Source organism: Oncorhynchus masou, chromosome 13, assembly GCF_036934945.1.
Source record: "Oncorhynchus masou masou isolate Uvic2021 chromosome 13, UVic_Omas_1.1, whole genome shotgun sequence".
Lineage (NCBI taxonomy): Eukaryota > Metazoa > Chordata > Actinopteri > Salmoniformes > Salmonidae > Oncorhynchus > Oncorhynchus masou.
Window position 1 is genome coordinate 85,519,832 of NC_088224.1, and position 19,046 is coordinate 85,538,877.

General features: G+C 47.3%; 1 protein-coding gene across 1 annotated transcript in view; it reads right to left on the reverse strand.

The window, feature by feature from the left end:
• Positions 1-15,366, reverse strand: part of LOC135553167 (rho guanine nucleotide exchange factor 17-like) — a 112,744-nt gene extending 97,378 nt beyond the window's left edge. Inside the window, 2 exon segments of the mRNA XM_064985330.1 lie at positions 10,043-10,158; positions 10,161-15,366. Coding sequence (XP_064841402.1) covers positions 10,043-10,158; positions 10,161-14,874 — 4,830 coding nt within the window. The 5' untranslated portion in view covers positions 14,875-15,366.
• Between the last annotated feature and the right edge of the window lie 3,680 nt (positions 15,367-19,046).

The following is a 19,046-nucleotide window of genomic DNA, read 5'->3' on the forward strand; positions in this document are numbered from 1 at the left end:
TCCTCCCACACTAAAGGTCCCCACCACAGCATCCCCTCTGGGGCTCAGAGAGAGGTACGGACTACAACACAACCACTGACTATAAATGGAAAGGGTTCTGAGTGTGAGAGAGAGAGAGAGAGGAGGGTAGAGAGAGAGAGAGAGAGAGAGAGAGAAAGAGAGGAGGGTAGAGAGAGAGAGAGAGAGAGAGAGAGAGAGAGAGAGAGAGAGAAAGAGAGGAGGGTAGAGAGAGAGGAAGGTAGAAGGAGAGAGAGAGAGAGAGAGAGGAGGGTAGAGAGAGAGAGAGAGAGAGGAGGGTAGAGAGAGAGGGAGAGAGAGAGAGAGAGAGAGAGCGAGAGAGGGAGAGAGAGAGGGAGAGAGAGAGAAGGAGGGGAGGAGAGAGACGGAGAGAGAGAGAAGGAGGGGTGGAGAGAGAAGGAGGGGAGGAGAGAGAGAAGAGGGGAGAGAGAAGGAGAGAGGAGGGACACAGAGAGAGGGCAGTGTTTGATTGTAGGTGGGTGGTCTGATAACATAAGTAATAAATCTGATGTTCCCTTAGCTTTAATCCACAATGGCTCCCTCTCTCCATCTGTCCCAAAACAACAATCCCTCTCTCTCACTTTATCCCCCTCTGACTACCTGCTTCCTCTAGATCAAGCTTTCTCTCTCTCTATCTGGGGTTCTCTCTCTCCATCTCCTTCACGTCAACCCTTTACCTGTGTAAAAAGCCATCCTCATTTTTCTGTCCCTCTAACAGTCTCAGCGCTCCTCTCTTCCTAAAGGAGGGGCTGGCAGGCTGGCCCATCAATCTAGTGTGTGCGTTGTAATGCTCTTCCTGAAACCTCTCCAGTATGCACTGTGTACTTCTGAAAAGAAGCATCAGCTGCAGTGAAAGCCTAAAGAAGCATCAGCTGCAGTGAAAGCCTAAAGAAGCATCAGCTGCAGTGAAAGCCTAAAGAAGCATCAGCTGCAGTGAAAGCCTAAAGAAGCATCAGCTGCAGTGAAAGCCTAAAAAAGTATCAGCTGCAGTGAAAGCCTAAAGAAGCATCAGCTGCAGTGAAAGCCTAAAGAAGCATCAGCTGCAGTGAAAGCCTAAAGAAGTATCAGCTGCAGTGAAAGCCTAAAGAAGTATCAGCTGCAGTGAAAGCCTAAAGAAGCATCAGCTGCAGTGAAAGCCTAAAGAAGCATCAGCTGCAGTGAAAGCCTAAAGAAGTATCAGCTGCAGTGAAAGCCTAAAGAAGTATCAGCTGCAGTGAAAGCCTAAAGAAGCATCAGCTGCAGTGAAAGCCTAAAGAAGCATCAGCTGCAGTGAAAGCCTAAAGAAGCATCAGCTGCAGTGAAAGCCTAAAGAAGTATCAGCTGCAGTGAAAGCCTAAAGAAGCATCAGCTGCAGTGAAAGCCTAAAGAAGTATCAGCTGCAGTGAAAGCCTAAAGACAGTGAAAGCCTAAAGAAGTATCAGCTGCAGTGAAAGCCTAAAGAAGTATCAGCTGCAGTGAAAGCCTAAAGAAGTATCAGCTGCAGTGAAAGCCTAAAGAAGTATCAGCTGCAGTGAAAGCCTAAAGACAGTGAAAGCCTAAAGAAGTATCAGCTGCAGTGAAAGCCTAAAGAAGCATCAGCTGCAGTGAAAGCCTAAAGAAGTATCAGCTGCAGTGAAAGCCTAAAGAAGTATCAGCTGCAGTGAAAGCCTAAAGAAGTATCAGCTGCAGTGAAAGCCTAAAGAAGTATCAGCTGCAGTGAAAGCCTAAAGAAGTATCAGCTGCAGTGAAAGCCTAAAGAAGTATCAGCTGCAGTGAAAGCCTAAAGAAGTTAGGAGCGAGAGTTAGACGGAGGGAGAGAGAGAGGGGAGGAAGGAGAGCGGGTTTGACATTGACCAGAAGACTTCCATCTTTTGTTAGTAACAGGTCTTTCTGAAAAAGAACATGAGTGATCGCTCCCACGCCCGCCAGTGTAAATATGACCCTCGTCTAAAGTACATGACGAGAGGAAGTCACACACACACTGCCCTGACATCGACTTTCACCTGCATTTACTCCTGTAAGGCTCCGGGCAGATAGAGAGACGGGCAGCAGGAATGAGGTCGATGTGAAAAACATGGGAAACATGTTTACATTGCCAAAGCAAGTGGAAAAACATAAACAAATGTGAAATAAACAAAAATGAACCGTAAACATTACTCCAAAAGAATAAAAGACATTTCAAATGTCATATTATGTCTATATACAGTGTTGAAATTATGTGCAAGTAGTTAAAGTACATAAATAAACATAGGTTATATTTACAATGGTGAATGTTCTTCACTGGTTGCCCTTTTCTTGTGGCGACAAAAGGTCACAAATGATGCTGCTGTGATGGCACACTATGGTATTTCACCCAGTAGATAGATGGGAGTTTAGCAATATTGTTTTCATTTTCAAATTCATTTTGGGTCTGTGTAATTGGAGGAAAATGTGTGTCTCTAATATGGTCATACACTGGGCAGGAGGTTCGGAAGTGTAGCTCAGTTTCCACCTCATTTTGTGGACAGTGAGCACATAGGCAGACCTGGCTCTCAATAGAAGACAGGCTATGGCGGCCTTTCTCAATAGCAAGGCCATGCTCACTGAGTCTGTACATAGTCAAAGCTTTCCTTCAGTTTGGTTCAGTCTCTGTTAAGGGCCTAAGAGAATTTTAGTTTGCTCTCTGTTTTTGTAAATTCTTTCCAAAGTGTCAAGGAATTACCTTTTAGTTTTCTCATGATTTGGTTGGGTCTAATTGTGCTGCTGTCCTGGGGCTCTGTGGGGTGTGTTTGTGAACAGAGCCCCAGGACCACCTTGCTTAGGGGACTCTTCTTCAGGTTCATCTCTCTGTAGGTGATGGCTTTGTTTTGGAAGGTTTGGGAATCACTTCCTTTTAGCTGGTTGTAGAATTTAACGTCTCTTTTCTGGTTTTTGATAATTAGCAGGTATCGGCCAAATTCTGATTTTTGATTTTTTTTTTATTAAAATAGGAAAATCAGTTAAGAACAAATTCTTATTTACAATGACAGCCTGGGAACAGTGGGTTAACTGCCTTGTTCAGTGGCAGAACAACAGATTTTTACCTTGTCAGCTCGGGGATTCGATCTAGCAACCTTTGGGTTACTGGCCCAACGCTCTAACGACTAGGCTACCTGCTCTGCATGCATTATTTGGTGTTTTACGTTGTACATGAAGGATGTTTTTGCAGAATTTTGTATGCAGTCTCAATTTGGTGTTTGTCCCATTTTGTGAAATCTTGGTTGGTGAGCGGACCCCAGACATCACAACCATAAAGGGCAATGGGTTCTATAACTGATTAGAGTATTTTTAGCCAGATTGTAATTGGTATGTTGAATTTTATGTTCCTTTTGCCTTGTCTCTCAGATCGTTCACAGCTTTGTGGAAGTTACCCGTGGCACTGATGTTTAGGCCGAGGTATGTATAGTTTGTGTGCTCTAACAGTGTCTAGATGGAATTTGTATTTGTAGTACTGGCAACTGGACCTTTTTGGAACACCATTATTTATGTCTTACTGAGATTTACTGTCAGGGCCCAGGTCTGACAGAATCTTTGCAGAATATCTAGGTGCTGCTGTAGGCCCTCCTTGGTTGGTGACAGAAGCACCAGATCAGCAGCAAACAGACATTTAACTTCAGATGCTAGTAGAGAAAGGCCGGGTGCTGCAGACTGTTCTAGTGCCCTCGCCAATTTGTTGATATATATGATGGGGGTGGGGCTTAAGCTGCATCCCTGTCTCACCCCCCGGCCCTGTGGGAAAAAATGTGTGTTTCTTGACAATTCTATCCGCACACTTGTTTGTTTACATGGATATCATAATGTTGTATGTTTTCCCCCCCAACACCACTTTCCATCAAATTGTATAGCAGACCCAGCTTTTTTGAAATCAACTTAAAAGCATAACAAGACTTTGCCTCTGTTTTGGTTTGTTTGTTTGTCAATTAGGGTGTGCAGGGTGAACACGTGGTCTGTCGTACGGCAATTGGGTAAAAAGCCAATTTGACATTTGCGCAGTACATTGTTTTCACTGGGGAAATGTATGAGTCTGCTGTTAATGCAGAGGATTTCCCCAAGGTTGCTGTTGACGCATATCCCACGGTAGTTATTGAGGTCAGATTTGTCTCCACTTTTTGTGGATTGAGGTGATCAGGCCTTGGTTCCAAATACTGGGGAAGATGCCATAGCTGAGGATGATGTTAAAAAGTTAAAGTATAGCCATTTGTAATTTGTGGTCTCTATATTTTATCATTTCACTTAGGATACCATCAACACCCCTGGCCTTTTTGGGTTGAAGGGTTTGTATTTTGTCCTGTAGTTCATACAATGTAATTGGAGAATCCAGTGGGTTCTGGTAGTCTTTAATAGTTGATTCTAAGATGTGTATTTGATCATGTATATGTTTTTGCTGTTTGTTCTTTGTTATAGGGAGGGGTTTATCCATACGTCTCCATTTTGTATAGATAACACTAAACAAACAACAAAACGAAAACGAAGAGTTTTCCAATTTTCCCAGAAGTGGTTAGAGCCTATGGATTCTTCAATTACATTGAGCTGATTTCTGACGTGTTGTTCCGTCTTTTCCCGTAGTGTATTTCTGTATTGTTTTAGTGATTCACCATAGTGAAGGCGTAGACTCAGGTTTTCTGGGTCTCTATGTTTTTGGTTGGTTAGGTTCCTTAATTTATTTCTTTGGTTTTTGCATTCTTCATCAAACTATTTGTCAATGCTGTTAATTTTCTTAGGTCATCTGCTTGAATTTTTTCAAATTTGATAGGGAAGCTGAGAGGTCAAATATACTGTTTAGGTTTTCTCCTGCCAAGTTTACACCTTCACTATTACAGTGAAACATTTTGTCCAGGAAATTGTCTAGAAGGGATTGAATTCGTTGTTGCTTAATAGTTTTTTGGTAGATTTCCACACTATTTTCCTTCCATCTACAGCATTCTTAATATTATTCAGTTCCCTTTGCTTTGATGCCTCATGATTGAGTATTGCTCTGTTCAAATAGAGTGTGGTTTTGATGAGATCTGATAGCGGTGTCAGTGGACTGACTGAACGCTGTAAGAGACACTGGGTTGATGTCAGTGATAAAGTAGTCTACAGAACTACTGCCAAGAGATGACGTATTGGTGTACCTACCAAAGGAGTCCCCCCAAAGCCTACCATTGACTATGTACATACCCTGTGACAGAGCTGCAGGAGTTGTGACCCGTTTTTGTTGGTTATGTTGTCGTAACTGTGTCTAAGGGGGCATATGGGGGAGGGAATGCTGTCACCTGCGCTCTCAATTCAATTCAAGGGCTTTATTGGCATGGGAAAGATATGTTAACATTGCCAAAGGAAGTGAAGTAGATTATGAAATTAAAGTGAAATAAACAATACAAATTAACAGTATACATTACACTCACAGAAGTTTCAAAAGAAGAAAATCAGTTTTAAATGTCATTATGTCTATATACAGTGTTGTAACGATGTGCAAATAGTTAAGGTACAAAAGAGAAAATAAACAAATATGGGTTGCATTTACAATGGTGTTTGTTCTTCAATGGTTCCCTCTCTCTCCCTCTGCCTCCCCCTCCCCAAATCCTTTCACCTGTCTCCCCATCTCCCGACCTCCTCTCCCTCGTTCTCTGTGTTCCTGTACCTGATATCTGGCTTAATCTCGTCTCATGAAGCCTGAAGAAGATGACCTCATTTCACAGCAATGCTCAGAGAGAAAGAGAGCGAGAGGGCGAGAGAGAGACGATAGAAGAGAGGGGGAAGAAAGCAGAGTGACTCTGACGAGTCTATAGCTATGAGGGGTCTATAGCTATGAGGGGTCTATAGCTATGAGGGGTCTATAGCTATGAGGAGGCAGTCAGAGAAGGGAAGGGGAGAAAGAGCGAGAGAGGGGCACGGGAGAAAGAAGGGAGGGGGAGAAAGAGGGAGAAAGAGAGAGAAGGGAGGGGCAGGGGAGAAAGAGGGAGAAAGAGAGAGAAGGGAGGGGCAGGGGAGAAAGCGAGAGAAGAGAGGGGCAGGGGAGAAAGAGAGGGGCAGGGGAGAAAGAGAGGGGCAGGGGAGAAAGAGAGGGGCAGGGGGAGAAAGAGAGGGGCAGGGGAGAAAGAGAGAGAAGGGAGGGGGGCAGGGGAGAAAGAGAGAGAAGGGAGGGGCAGGGGAGAAAGAGAGAGAAGGGAGGGGCAGGGGAGAAAGAGAGAGGCAGGGGAGAAAGAGAGGGGCAGGGAGGGCAAGGGAGAAAGAGGGAGAAAGAGAGAGAAAGAGGGAGAAGGGAGGGGCAGGGGAGAAAGAGGGAGAAAGAGAGGGGCAGGGGAGAAAGAGAGAGAAAGAGAGGGGCAGGGGAGAAAGAGAGAGAAAGAGAGGGGCAGGGGAGGAAGAGAGGGGCAGGGGAGAGAGAGGGGCAGGGGAGAAAGAGAGGGGCAGGGGAGAGAGAGGGGCAGGGGAGAAAGAGGGGAAGGGGAGAAAGAGGGGAAGGGGAGAAAGAGGGGCAGGGGAGAAAGAGGGGAAGGGGAGAAAGAGAGGGGCAGGGGAGAGAGAGGGAGAAAGAGGGGCAGGGGAGAGAGAGGGGCAGGGGAGAAAGAGAGGGGCAGGGGAGAAAGAGGGAGAAGGGAGGGGCAGGGGAGAAAGAGAGAGAAATAGGGAGAAGGGAGGGGCAGGGGAGAAAGAGGGAGAAAGAGAGGGGCAGGGGAGAAAGAGGGAGAAAGAGAGAGAAGGGAGGGGCAGGGGAGAAAGAGGGAGAACGAGAGAGAAGGGAGGGGCAGGGGAGAAAGAAGGGCAGGGGAGAAAGAGAGAGAAGGGAGGGGCAGGGGAGAAAGAGGGAGAAAGAGAGAGAATGGAGGGGCAGGGGAGAAAGAGGGAGAAAGAGAGAGAAGGGAGGGGCAGGGGAGAAAGAGGGGCAGGGGAGAAATAGGGAGAGAGGGAGAAAGAGAGGGGCAGGGGAGAAAGAGTCGAGAAGGAGGGAGGGGGAAAAGAGAGAACAGGGCAGGTGTAGTGCCGACTGCTAGTGATGAGGGGGGGGGGATCACTACGGTTACATATCACAATATTATGTATGAGCATGTTTGGAACATCAAATAAACTGAAAAAATATAAAATACATTCAAATACATATAGAATCGTGAGAATCGCAATACACATCCTATCAGCACCTAAGTATGGTGATAATATCGTTTCGTGAGGTCCTTGGCTATAGGGCAGTGAGTTGTTCTTCAGTTTCCAGAAAAGGAAGAAGGCTCCCTTGCTCTCAGACACACACATCTCCTTGCATAGGACTACACTTGTCTACAGCACATTTCAATGTGGGATCAATTGAAAGCGTCAATCCTCTTTATGTCTCTCCTCTCCTACTAAATCAGAGCATGAGCTTACATGGAAGTAACAGACAGAGACACTGCTCAGACATCTCCCAGGCCAACACACCGGCCGGTGGCCCTGGCTATTATCAAACACATCAGTAACGTTTCTCCAAAAGGGAGGAGGAGGTGGGTTGACGGACAACATACCCCTCAAAACTTCTTAAAGGCAAGCCAACGGTGCTTGTAACAAAAAGTAATGTAATATAACAGAGTTATGTAAGATAGATAAAACAGTTTTTATAGTCACCGGAAAAGTGTGTGCGTGAGAGAGGTTCCAGAGAAGATCTGAACCACAATGTGTGTGTCTGTAGAGAAAACAATCTTTCCTTGAGTGATACCGAACGACAATAACACACACACACACACACACACTTGAGGCAGCCGGGGAGGACTAACTAAAGGCAAGGACTAACTAAAGGCAGCTGGGGATAAGGACTAACTAAATGCAGCCGGGGATAAGGACTAATTAATGCAGCCGGGGATAAGGACTAACTAAAGGCAAGAGGGGATAAGAACTAACTAAAGGCAGCCGGGGATAAGGACTAACTAAAGGCAGCCGGGGATAAGGACTAACTAAATGCAGCCGGGGATAAGGACTAACTAAATGCAGCCAGGGATAAGGACTAACTAAATGCAGCCGGGGATAAGGACTAACTAAATGCAGCCGGGGATAAGGACTAACTAAATGCAGCCGGGGATAAGGACTAACTAAAGGCAACAGGGGATAAGGACTAACTAAAGGCAACAGGGGATAAGGACTAACTAAAGGCAACAGGCGCTAGTCCAGAAGCTAATGTGCCAAGAATATTAGCTGCAGGCGCTAGTCCAGAAGCTAATGTGCCCAGTCCTATTAGCAGCAGGCACTAGTCCGGAAGCTAATGTGCCCAGTCCTATTAGCAGCAGGCGCTAGTCCAGAAGCTAATGTGCCCAGTCCTATTAGCAGCAGGCACTAGTCCAGAAGCTAATGTGCCCAAAGTATTAGCAGCGGGCGCTAGTCCAGAAGCTAATGTGCCCAAAGTATTAGCAGCGGGCGCTAGTCCAGAAGCTAATGTGCCCAGAGTATTAGCAGCAGGCGCTAGTCCAGAAGCTAATGTGCCCAGTCCTATTAGCAGCAGGCACTAGTCCAGAAGCTAATGTGCCCAGTCCTATTAGCAGCAGGCACTAGTCCGGAAGCTAATGTGCCCAGTCCTATTAGCAGCAGGCACTAGTCCAGAAGCTAATGTGCCCAAAGTATTAGCAGCGGGCGCTAGTCCAGAAGCTAATGTGCCCAAAGTATTAGCAGCGGGCGCTAGTCCAGAAGCTAATGTGCCCAGAGTATTAGCAGCAGGCGCTAGTCCAGAAGCTAATGTGCCCAGTCCTATTAGCAGCAGGCACTAGTCCGGAAGCTAATGTGCCCAGTCCTATTAGCAGCAGGCACTAGTCCAGAAGCTAATGTGCCCAGTCCTATTAGCAGCAGGCACTAGTCCAGAAGCTAATGTGCCCAGTCCTATTAGCAGCAGGCACTAGTCCAGAAGCTAATGTGCCCAGTCCTATTAGCAGCAGGCACTAGTCCAGAAGCTAATGTGCCCAGTCCTATTAGCAGCAGGCACTAGTCCAGAAGCTAATGTGCCCAGTCCTATTAGCAGCAGGCACTACTCCAGAAGCTAATGTGCCCAGTCCTATTAGCAGCAGGCACTAGTCCAGAAGCTAATGTGCCCAGTCCTATTAGCAGCAGGCACTAGTCCAGAAGCTAATGTGCCCAGTCCTATTAGCAGCAGGCACTAGTCCAGAAGCTAATGTGCCCAGTCCTATTAGCAGCAGGCACTAGTCCAGAAGCTAATGTGCCCAGTCCTATTAGCAGCAGGCACTAGTCCAGAAGCTAATGTGCCCAGTCCTATTAGCAGCAGGCACTAGTCCAGAAGCTAATGTGCCCAGTCCTATTAGCAGCAGGCACTAGTCCAGAAGCTAATGTGCCCAGTCCTATTAGCAGCAGGCACTAGTCCAGAAGCTAATGTGCCCAGTCCTATTAGCAGCATGCACTAGTCCAGAAGCTAATGTGCCCAGTCCTATTAGCAGCAGGCACTAGTCCAGAAGCTAATGTGCCCAGTCCTATTAGCAGCAGGCACTAGTCCTGAAGCTAATGTGCCCAGTCCAATGCTTGTTTAACAAGTGTTCTAACAATGTTTGTGTAAGTTGGTTTGATGTTCCTGCTAACAAATACAATCTAAAAATAACCATCAGAGAGTATGGTTATGGCATTAGAGGCTTGTTTTGTGTGTGTGTGTGTACCTAATAGCACTCAAGACGCAGTGAACAGAAACAAATTGTGAGCGGAGCTAGAATCTTCATCCCAGAGCCGAGCAGTGTCTCTCCCCAAGAGCTACAGAGAATGATATGGAGCTCCATATTTGCTCCAAAATCTCCATCTCAATAACATTCTACTGAGTACACTCACACTCGCGCGCACACACAAACACTCAACAGAATCATGCTTTGTAAGGTGTTTCATGCTTTGTAAGGTGATTCTCCTTCAACACATCATTAGCAGCCTCGTATGAATAGTAAATACACGTCAGAACGCATAACTCCATCTAGCTGTGTTGATTTCCCAGAGGATTTTATCCATGACAACAGCAAACATTCAGCCTCCTCTCCTGCAACATGAAAACACAACTTTGGACCACTGAGACACACACACACACTTTGGCAATGTTACTCACCACTCTGGGTTTGGCTCTCTGTGGGGCTGGTGTGGTCAGCTCCTCACTGCTCTTCCTCTGCAGTCTGGGTTCTCTGGCACCACTGGGAGTAGCAGGGCTGGAGTTGGACCCATCTGGTACAGGCACCGTTCCTCCAGACCCAGGCGGCTCCCCTCGCACCCAGGAGCATTCAGAGCCAGAATATACCGCTTGGTCACATCCTCCAGGGAGGGAGCCTCCACACCAGTGGGCTGACCCAGGATGGAGGGTTCAGATGCGGGTAGCAAGGCAGGTGGGGGCTGTGGAGGTGGGGAGATCGGGACGAAGGTGGCAGGGTCGCTGGCGTGGCGGACGTGCTTGGACCTGGCTTTGGATTTGGGGGGGGGCGGGGGCAGTGGGGGGTTGAGCTCAGTCTGGTCTTGATCCTGGCTCTCCTCTGGACCGTGGTCTTCTGGACCTGGTTCCGAGTGGTCCAGCTCCTCTGATGCTGTTTGTGCGACTCGGTTGGGGCGTTTCCTGGAGGCCCGCCGGCCCATTTTGGGAGATAGAACCTCCGCAAGTTCAGGGTCAAAGTTCAATATCTGCTCCCCTCCCCCTCCATCTGTGTCATCACCATAGAGACAGGAGTGCAGCTCCTGTTCTGATTGGGAGCGGAGTTTGCCACCTTCATTGTTGACAAGGCGACTACGTAATGGACGTCCACGTTCGTCTCCGAGCTCCCACAGCTCGTCTCTCTGCTCACTCAGGATTGGCTCACTGCTGGAGGGCGGGATCTGACCAAGCTGATCCAGCTCACTGATTGGTTCGTTGGGGTGATGGTGACTTTTGAACCCTGATTCGTCAAGCAGGTGGCCATCACCACGGCGACTGGGGTCCGAGAAGGACTTTTTCTTCGTGGCTTTCCCATTGTTTTTGTCATCCGTCATCAATCTGTCCATTGCTCCTGGCTCTGCAACAATGCTCCGGATCACATTGCTGTAGTCGTCACGGAGACCACCGTCACTGCACACCGATAGGTCGCTGGTCACGCTGCCTGTGCACTCTGATAGATCAGCTGCAGAGGACGACTCTGGGACACTTCCTCCTCCGACTCCTCCTGCCCCCTTGGAGGAGAGAGAGAGCGACCCCAGCAGGTTACTATCCACAGAGAAACTGTTATTCCCTTCTTCTGACACAGAGTGGCGCCGGTGAGGCATGGGGTCGCTTAGTGAACGGTAAACAGTAGGATCCCCGTTGGACTCCCCGGTGCTGCCGTTACTGGAATCAGAGCCTGTGTTCCCTGCTGACGAGAACTTACGGCGGCGGCGGATAGCACTCGGAGTGGGAGGAGCCTCGAGTCCTGGGGCTGAGGCACTCTGGGATACATTAGTCCTCCCACTAGTACTGTCGTTGTTGACGCTGCTCATCTCTGTTACTACATCAATGCTCTCAGTCTCAGTCCCAAGAGCAGGAACAGAGACCAGGTTCTCTCGTTTCTCTCTCGCTCCTGCGTATAACCCCGATCCCTCTCGCATTCCCTCGTGTAACCCCGATCCCTCTCGCATTCCCTCGTTTAACTCTGGCCATTTCTCCTCATGCAGAGCAGACTGCTTCCAGACAGTCAGGGGTTGACCTAGCACATCTCTGGCCAAAGATGATCCTAAACTTGACCCCACAAATAACCTCTCGGGGTCACCAGGTCCAGTCTCTGGTTCTGTGACTATGCCCTCATCTGTGAGGCTCGACTCGTGACCCGATAGCTCATCAACAGATCGGTTATAAAACACGTTCTCCTCAGAATCTCCCTTCTGTAGGCACTTCTCTCGTTCTCTGTTTTCACATTCCCCCTCCCTCTTCTCTTGTTCCCCTGAAATGGAGGCTGCCCCAATGTCAACCTCAGCCTCCCTAGCTCTCCCCTCCCTCTCTTTTGTCTCCTGCTCCTCCACTTGTTTCCTTTTGAAACCCTCATCCTCAGTGGAATCTGTCGCTAGCATATCATCCTCGTTATCATCATCCTTGCGAGCACTCATCTGGCAGATATCTCTGATCACCTGTCTGGCCTCCTGTACATACCTGTCCTGCAGCGGAGGAGGCATCACTTCCTCATCCCCATAACCCCCTGCTCTGCAGTCCCCTCCGTCACTCTCCACCTCTCTGGCAGGCACCACCCTCCTCCCTCCATCACGCTCTCCGTCTAAATCCAGACGTTGCTCAGAAGAGCTTCTTTTGGCCGAGGACCCATCTGAATGTTGCCTCCCTTCTGGTTTACCAGAGTAAGTGAAGGATTTGGCACGTCGAAGAGTTGCAGTGAGGTCCTTTAATGAAGGGCGGAGTCCTGGGTGGAGACCTCTTGACCCCATCCTGTACACCGCAGATGACCCCTCAGTAACCCCTGACCTGTCCGTCTTCCGAACTCTGAGCTCTGATAGGTCACTTTTCAGGAAGCTGAGGAGGGACATTGTTTCCGAAGCAATATCCGGGTTTGACATTGACATCCTGTTCCTGTCCTTATCCCCGACTACGCCACCACTTATCAACCGCTGGAACACTGTAGTCTCCTCCCTAGTAACCCCTCGAGTGTCCCCTGTGACTGGAGATGCTGGATTGACAGGGGGAAGAAGGTGGGGTTGGACTCTAACAGGGGCGCGGGATAAGTTATCCCCGTGTCCGAAGCTGGGGGAGCGGTACATGGTGAAGTTACCGTGGTAGGTCTTACTGAGCATGGAGGAGGATGCACCGACCACACTGCCTGGGGTGGTGGTAGTAGTAGTAGTGTTAGCCATTCTGTTAGCATAGCTAGCTTGGTCTTCTTTCAGTGTCTCTGTGCTACAGTATCTACTGCTGGTCTGCGATCCACCGGGACTCGAAATAAACGATGAGATGTTGACCTTTGACACCCGTGATACCCCTGTGAGGGGCGTGGTCAAGGGAGATGATGTCCCCGGCACACCTGAGGTGTATTGGCGTCTGTTGCTCTCCTGCGCCACCATCTGGTTAGGAGTGGAATTGCGGCCCCTCTGCGCTGCATTGTTTCTAGAGTCTTCGGGTTCTCCGAGCCGGTTCCGAGAGCTACCAGCCTGTTCTGTAGTGGCGGCGGTGTTCTGTTGGTGTCTCTCCAGGTGTTCCATCATACCTGTCTGCTCGTCGTCGCTGTCGTCCGATTCACCATTGTCTCGTCCCGTTGCTATGGCAACTTCGCTATTCTTCTTCTTCTTCCTCAGTGAACGGCGTCGCATGGTGTCTCGGCTAGGTCCTAGTGACGCAGGGCTGTCCTCTTCACTGCCTGAAGACCTTCCGGGGACCTTTCCACCCCACCAACCATTCTTACCGCGGGAGAGGTAACTTCCACTGACACCCAACGAAGGAGCGCTCCTTCCTCCTGCTCGGTGGTACTCCTCTTCTTCGTCTCCTGAGCTGAACCTCCAGCGGGCTGTTATGGCTGCCCTGGCTGAGGCTCTATCAGAGGAGGGGGCCACCGGTCTGGAGGAGCTATGTGAGGAATGTAAACTATCCCTGGGCTGCCCGGCCCCCTGGCTCTGTTGCTGCTCTACAGAGGGGCAGACACAGGATGAGGAGAGGCCCCTGGAGCTGCTCCGAGGTGGGGAGGTGGGGCCAGCGGCTAGGACAGAGGGTGGAGGGTCAGAGTTCAGACTAGAAGTCCAGGTCTCAGGCCCCTCTCCTCCACTGCTGGGGCTGTGGGCTCTGTGTGTGTTTGATGGCTGCGCCACCCTAAGAAACCTACCACTTCTACTAATACTAGCACTGGCTGGCTCAATCTCTGCCTGGTCTGAGTAGTGCTGGTCAGGGTGAAAGGCTGAGTCCATACCCTGGTGTCTCCTCTCTCTGCCCAGGGAGGCAGCCCTGCTGCGGTGTCTGTCTGACAGTGAGAGGCTAGTGGCTTCCGGGGTTGGGCTGTTGGGAGACTGCCTGTTGCTTCTGTCTGATACGGAGTTCTCTTTGGAGCTGCTGAAGAGCTCGAGATGGTCAGCAGACTTTAAATCCTCTGCATCAGAGGTGGACCGGTGCTTCTTTCTGTGCCTGTCCCCAAAAAGCTCTCGGATCTTGGTGACACTGGGCCAGTTGGTTAAATCAATGTGAACAAGAGGATCTCCATGGTGACTTGGGAAATAGCTCCTGTGTGACTTGCAGGCATGCGCCCCACTGACAAAAACATAATCCTCAGCGTTCAACGTTTCACTGCAGTTATTGTTATCAGAGATAGACGGATCAATTTGGGAATAATCTCTTTTACCAGTCCCAACGCTGCTGCCTTGAGCAGATTTACGAGTATAAATCAATTGTTGATTTCTATCCGAATCCGACCCAGAGACAGAGTCTGTGCCTGAATAAAACGTTTGTTGCTGAACTTTGGTGTCAGTCGGAGACTCTGTTAACACCGTGTCAGTAACTTGTAAATATCCACTGTCCTCGTGGAATACATTCCGAGACGGGGATCTCTCTCCCCTTCTGCTTTTAAATCGGGGTAAAGTTGTGCTCTTCCCGGCCACGTTACTGCCTGGGCTCAGGGCTCCGTGATTCCGAGCCGAGTTAGTGCTACTGAACTTTTCAGTGAGTTGGCGAATAGAAGGAGAAATGGAGGAGAGAGGAGTGGAAGAGGCTTTCTTTAGCTCTGCGGTGTCGAGGCTGGCAGCGGAGATTTTGGAAACTTTCCTTGACACACTAACATTACGCATAGCCGAGGGCTGCGCTTTCTCTGCCGCAGCCGTAGATGGAGGGGGAAGGGCGCTGCTACTGCTCTCCAAATCCTTTGATTTGTTTTGTTGATTTTCACAGCGACTTTTGTTTGAGCTCCAACTTTCAAACTTTTTGAAAGAGACTCTGCTATACACCTTCTCTGTCTCCGTTTCTGCCATTGTGCATGTATTTTCGTTATGTTCTCTCCTTCTGTTAATTCATTGCGGTAAAGCACCTTTTCTTCCACAGTGGCTAGGCTTTCGCCCCTTTTCAATTGGGCTAGTACAATAGGCTACACTTTTTACCACAATTTGCTGCAGTCTTTTTCTCTCTACTCTACTCTAATTACGAGTCTCAAAACAAGAAACCAGTGTTTACACTACAACGACAATGAATTACACTACAACGACAGTGAATTAAACAACGTGAGAGAGAACTCTCCTGCATTCTGACCTTACATGTATTCTCGAATCGCATCCATGCACGAAGAAGTGCTACAGTTTCTCCTTCAACTTGGTCAACTCTGCAGCATTTCCATAGATTCCCCCATATTCCAGACCCTTTCCCATCGTTTTATTCACGCGGTTTGCCCTAAACTCCTAATTCACTATAATCCCGAACTGATGCTGTATTCCTTATTTTGACAGAATGTAGTTTTCTGTGATTTATGTTTTTACATGCAAATGCCTGAGAACGAGATAGACCAGGCGTGGGCGGGACTAATCGGGGTATAAGGGCTGTCATAGCCCCTCGGGAATGGGCATAAAACGCATTTCCTTTTCGATGGGAGAACACAGATATCGAGGACAGAAATATATAATTATAGTTCAGGGCCGTGTAAACCGTTGGCGCGCTGAGAAATGTTAACGTTACTTTTCACAAAGTTAAACAAGAACATGTAACAGTGTATTAATGAAGCTACTATTAGTGCTGTCTCACACGGGTTTGTGAATTATGTGTCAACGTTAAAGCATTTTCTCTCTTGCAAAATGACTTGTGGTTTTTCCCATGACTCTGGTTATGTAGCTCTTTGTTCAAGCACGTATATTATTACACTGACCTCTGGGCGGTGGAATGCTGACGGCAGCGCCATCTTACGGGCAATAAATACAAGGGCTTTATTATTTTTGCTCAAAGGGTCGAGGCTATTGGAGAATCTCAATTGCGTACTCCTTGTCAGGTCTGGCCCGCTCATTAGGCCGCCGCATATGGCGGCAGATTGACGAGGGCGGCATTTTCTGAAGTAAACTGACTAAAACGCACCTCCAACAACACATGAAACCTAACATAATTCTGCTAAAAACAATGACACTTTCTCTCAACTGGTGGGATATGGGCCTTTTAAGGTGAGCCCCGATGCCGCCCTGTGATAAGCAGTGCCCACTTTGTTTAAGGCAGGGACACAAAATATTGATATTTTCCATTCCGAGTGCGACTCCCCAGGGTGCTGTTGGAGATACGCATCGCTGCGGCGCTCTTCAACATTCCATAAAAAAAAAAGATCTAACATAAATCGTGGCTCCCGAGTGGCGCAGCGGTCTAAGACGCTGCACCTCAGTGCTAGAGGCGTCACTACAGACCCTTGTTCGATTCCCTGCTGTATCACAACCAGCTGTGATTGGGAATCCCATAGGGTGGCGCACAATTGGCCCAGCATTGTTTGGCCGGGGTAGGCTGTCATTGTAAATAAGAATTTGTTCTTAACTGACTTCACCAGTGAAAATGCAAAAATAAAATACTTCTGCGTTTCCCATTGTGCAAACACATTGCAAATAGGCTCAGGATAACTCCTCCTGATAAAGTTGTGTAGCTGATATTCAGAGCTTAAAATAGCAAAAATGGATAAGTCAGAGGAATCATAAAGCCAACGCAACGGCCTGTTTGACAAACGGTGGGCCTACCAAATGAATGGGCATTCATTAAATGCAGTTTCAGGAGACACTGTAGGCTCTCCCTCAGTATGCACTGACAGACTGACACTGATGCCTGCTTTGATTTCCACGTCCACTGACGTTGATTTTTGGTCCGGTCCAGACCAAATCTGAACCAGTCATAGACGTCTTAAGCATGGTTCAGATGTTGTCCAGTCTGGACCGGCCTTGATTTGTCCCAAACATAGACATCTATAAATTATTATTTATTTATTTTTACTTTAACTAGGCATATGTACATATTACCTCAATTACCTCACTCTCTGTTGTTATCATCTATGCATAGCCACTTTAATAACTCTACCTACATGTACATATTACCTCAATTACCTCACTCTCTGTTGTTATCATCTATGTATAGCCACTTTAATAACTCTACCTACATGTACATATTACCTCAATTACCTCACTCTCTGTTGTTATCATCTATGCATAGCCACTTTAATAACTCTACCTACATGTACATATTACCTCAATTGCCTCAACTAAACGGTGCCCCCGTACATTGACTCTGTACCGGTACCCCCTGCATATAGTCTTGCTATTGTTATTTTACTGCTGCTCTTTAATTACTTGTTACTTTTATTTATTATTCTTATTCATATTTTTTAAACTGCATTGTTGGTTAAGGGCTCGTAAGTAAGCATTTCACTGTAAGGTCTACAGGTACCTGTTGTATTCAACATTTCACTGTAAGGTCTACAGGTACCTGTTGTATTCAGCATTTCACTGTAAGGTCTACAGGTACCTGTTGTATTCAGCATTTCACTGTAAGGTCTACAGGTACCTGTTGTATTCAGCATTTCACTGTAAGGTCTACTACACCTGTTGTATTCAGCATTTCACTGTAAGGTCTACAGGTACCTGTTGTATTCAGCATTTCACTGTAAGGTCTACAGGTACCTGTTGTATTCAGCATTTCACTGTAAGGTCTACAGGTACCTGTTGTATTCAGCATTTCACTGTAAGGTCTACAGGTACCTGTTGTATTCAGCATTTCACTGTAAGGTCTACTACACCTGTTGTATTCAGCATTTCACTGTAAGGTCTACAGGTACCTGTTGTATTCAGCATTTCACTGTAAGGTCTACAGGTACCTGTTGTATTCAGCATTTCACTGTAAGGTCTACAGGTACCTGTTGTATTCAGCATTTCACTGTAAGGTCTACAGGTACCTGTTGTATTCAGCATTTCACTGTAAGGTCTACAGGTACCTGTTGTATTCAGCATTTCACTGTAAGGTCTACAGGTACCTGTTGTATTCAGCATTTCACTGTAAGGTCTACAGGTACCTGTTGTATTCAGCATTTCACTGTAAGGTCTACAGGTACCTGTTGTATTCAGCATTTCACTGTAAGGTCTACAGGTACCTGTTGTATTCAGCATTTCACTGTAAGGTCTACTACACCTGTTGTATTCAGCATTTCACTGTAAGGTCTACAGGTACCTGTTGTATTCAGCATTTCACTGTAAGGTCTACAGGTACCTGTTGTATTCAGCATTTCACTGTAAGGTCTACAGGTACCTGTTGTATTCAGCATTTCACTGTAAGGTCTACAGGTACCTGTTGTATTCAGCATTTCACTGTAAGGTCTACAGGTACCTGTTGTATTCAGCATTTCACTGTAAGGTCTACAGGTACCTGTTGTATTCAGCATTTCACTGTAAGGTCTACAGGTACCTGTTGTATTCAGCATTTCACTGTAAGGTCTACAGGTACCTGTTGTATTCAGCATTTCACTGTAAGGTCTACAGGTACCTGTTGTATTCAGCATTTCACTGTAAGGTCTACTACACCTGTTGTATTCAGCATTTCACTGTAAGGTCTACAGGTACCTGTTGTATTCAGCATTTCACTGTAAGGTCTACAGGTACCTGTTGTATTCAGCATTTCACTGTAAGGTCTACAGGTACCTGTTGTATTCAGCATTTCATTGTAAGGTCTACTACACCTGTTGTATTCAGCATTTCACTGTAAGGTCTACTACACCTGTTGTATTCAGCATTTCACTGTAAGGTCTACAGGTACCTGTTGTATTCAGCATTTCACTGTAAGGTCTACAGGTACCTGTTGTATTCAGCATTTCACTGTAAGGTCTACAGGTACCTGTTGTATTCAGCATTTCACTGTAAGGTCTACAGGTACCTGTTGTATTCAGCATTTCACTGTAAGGTCTACAGGTACCTGTTGTATTCAGCATTTCACTGTAAGGTCTACAGGTACCTGTTGTATTCAGCATTTCACTGTAAGGTCTACAGGTACCTGTTGTATTCAGCATTTCACTGTAAGGTCTACTACACCTGTTGTATTCAGCATTTCACTGTAAGGTCTACAGGTACCTGTTGTATTCAGCATTTCACTGTAAGGTCTACAGGTACCTGTTGTATTCAGCATTTCACTGTAAGGTCTACAGGTACCT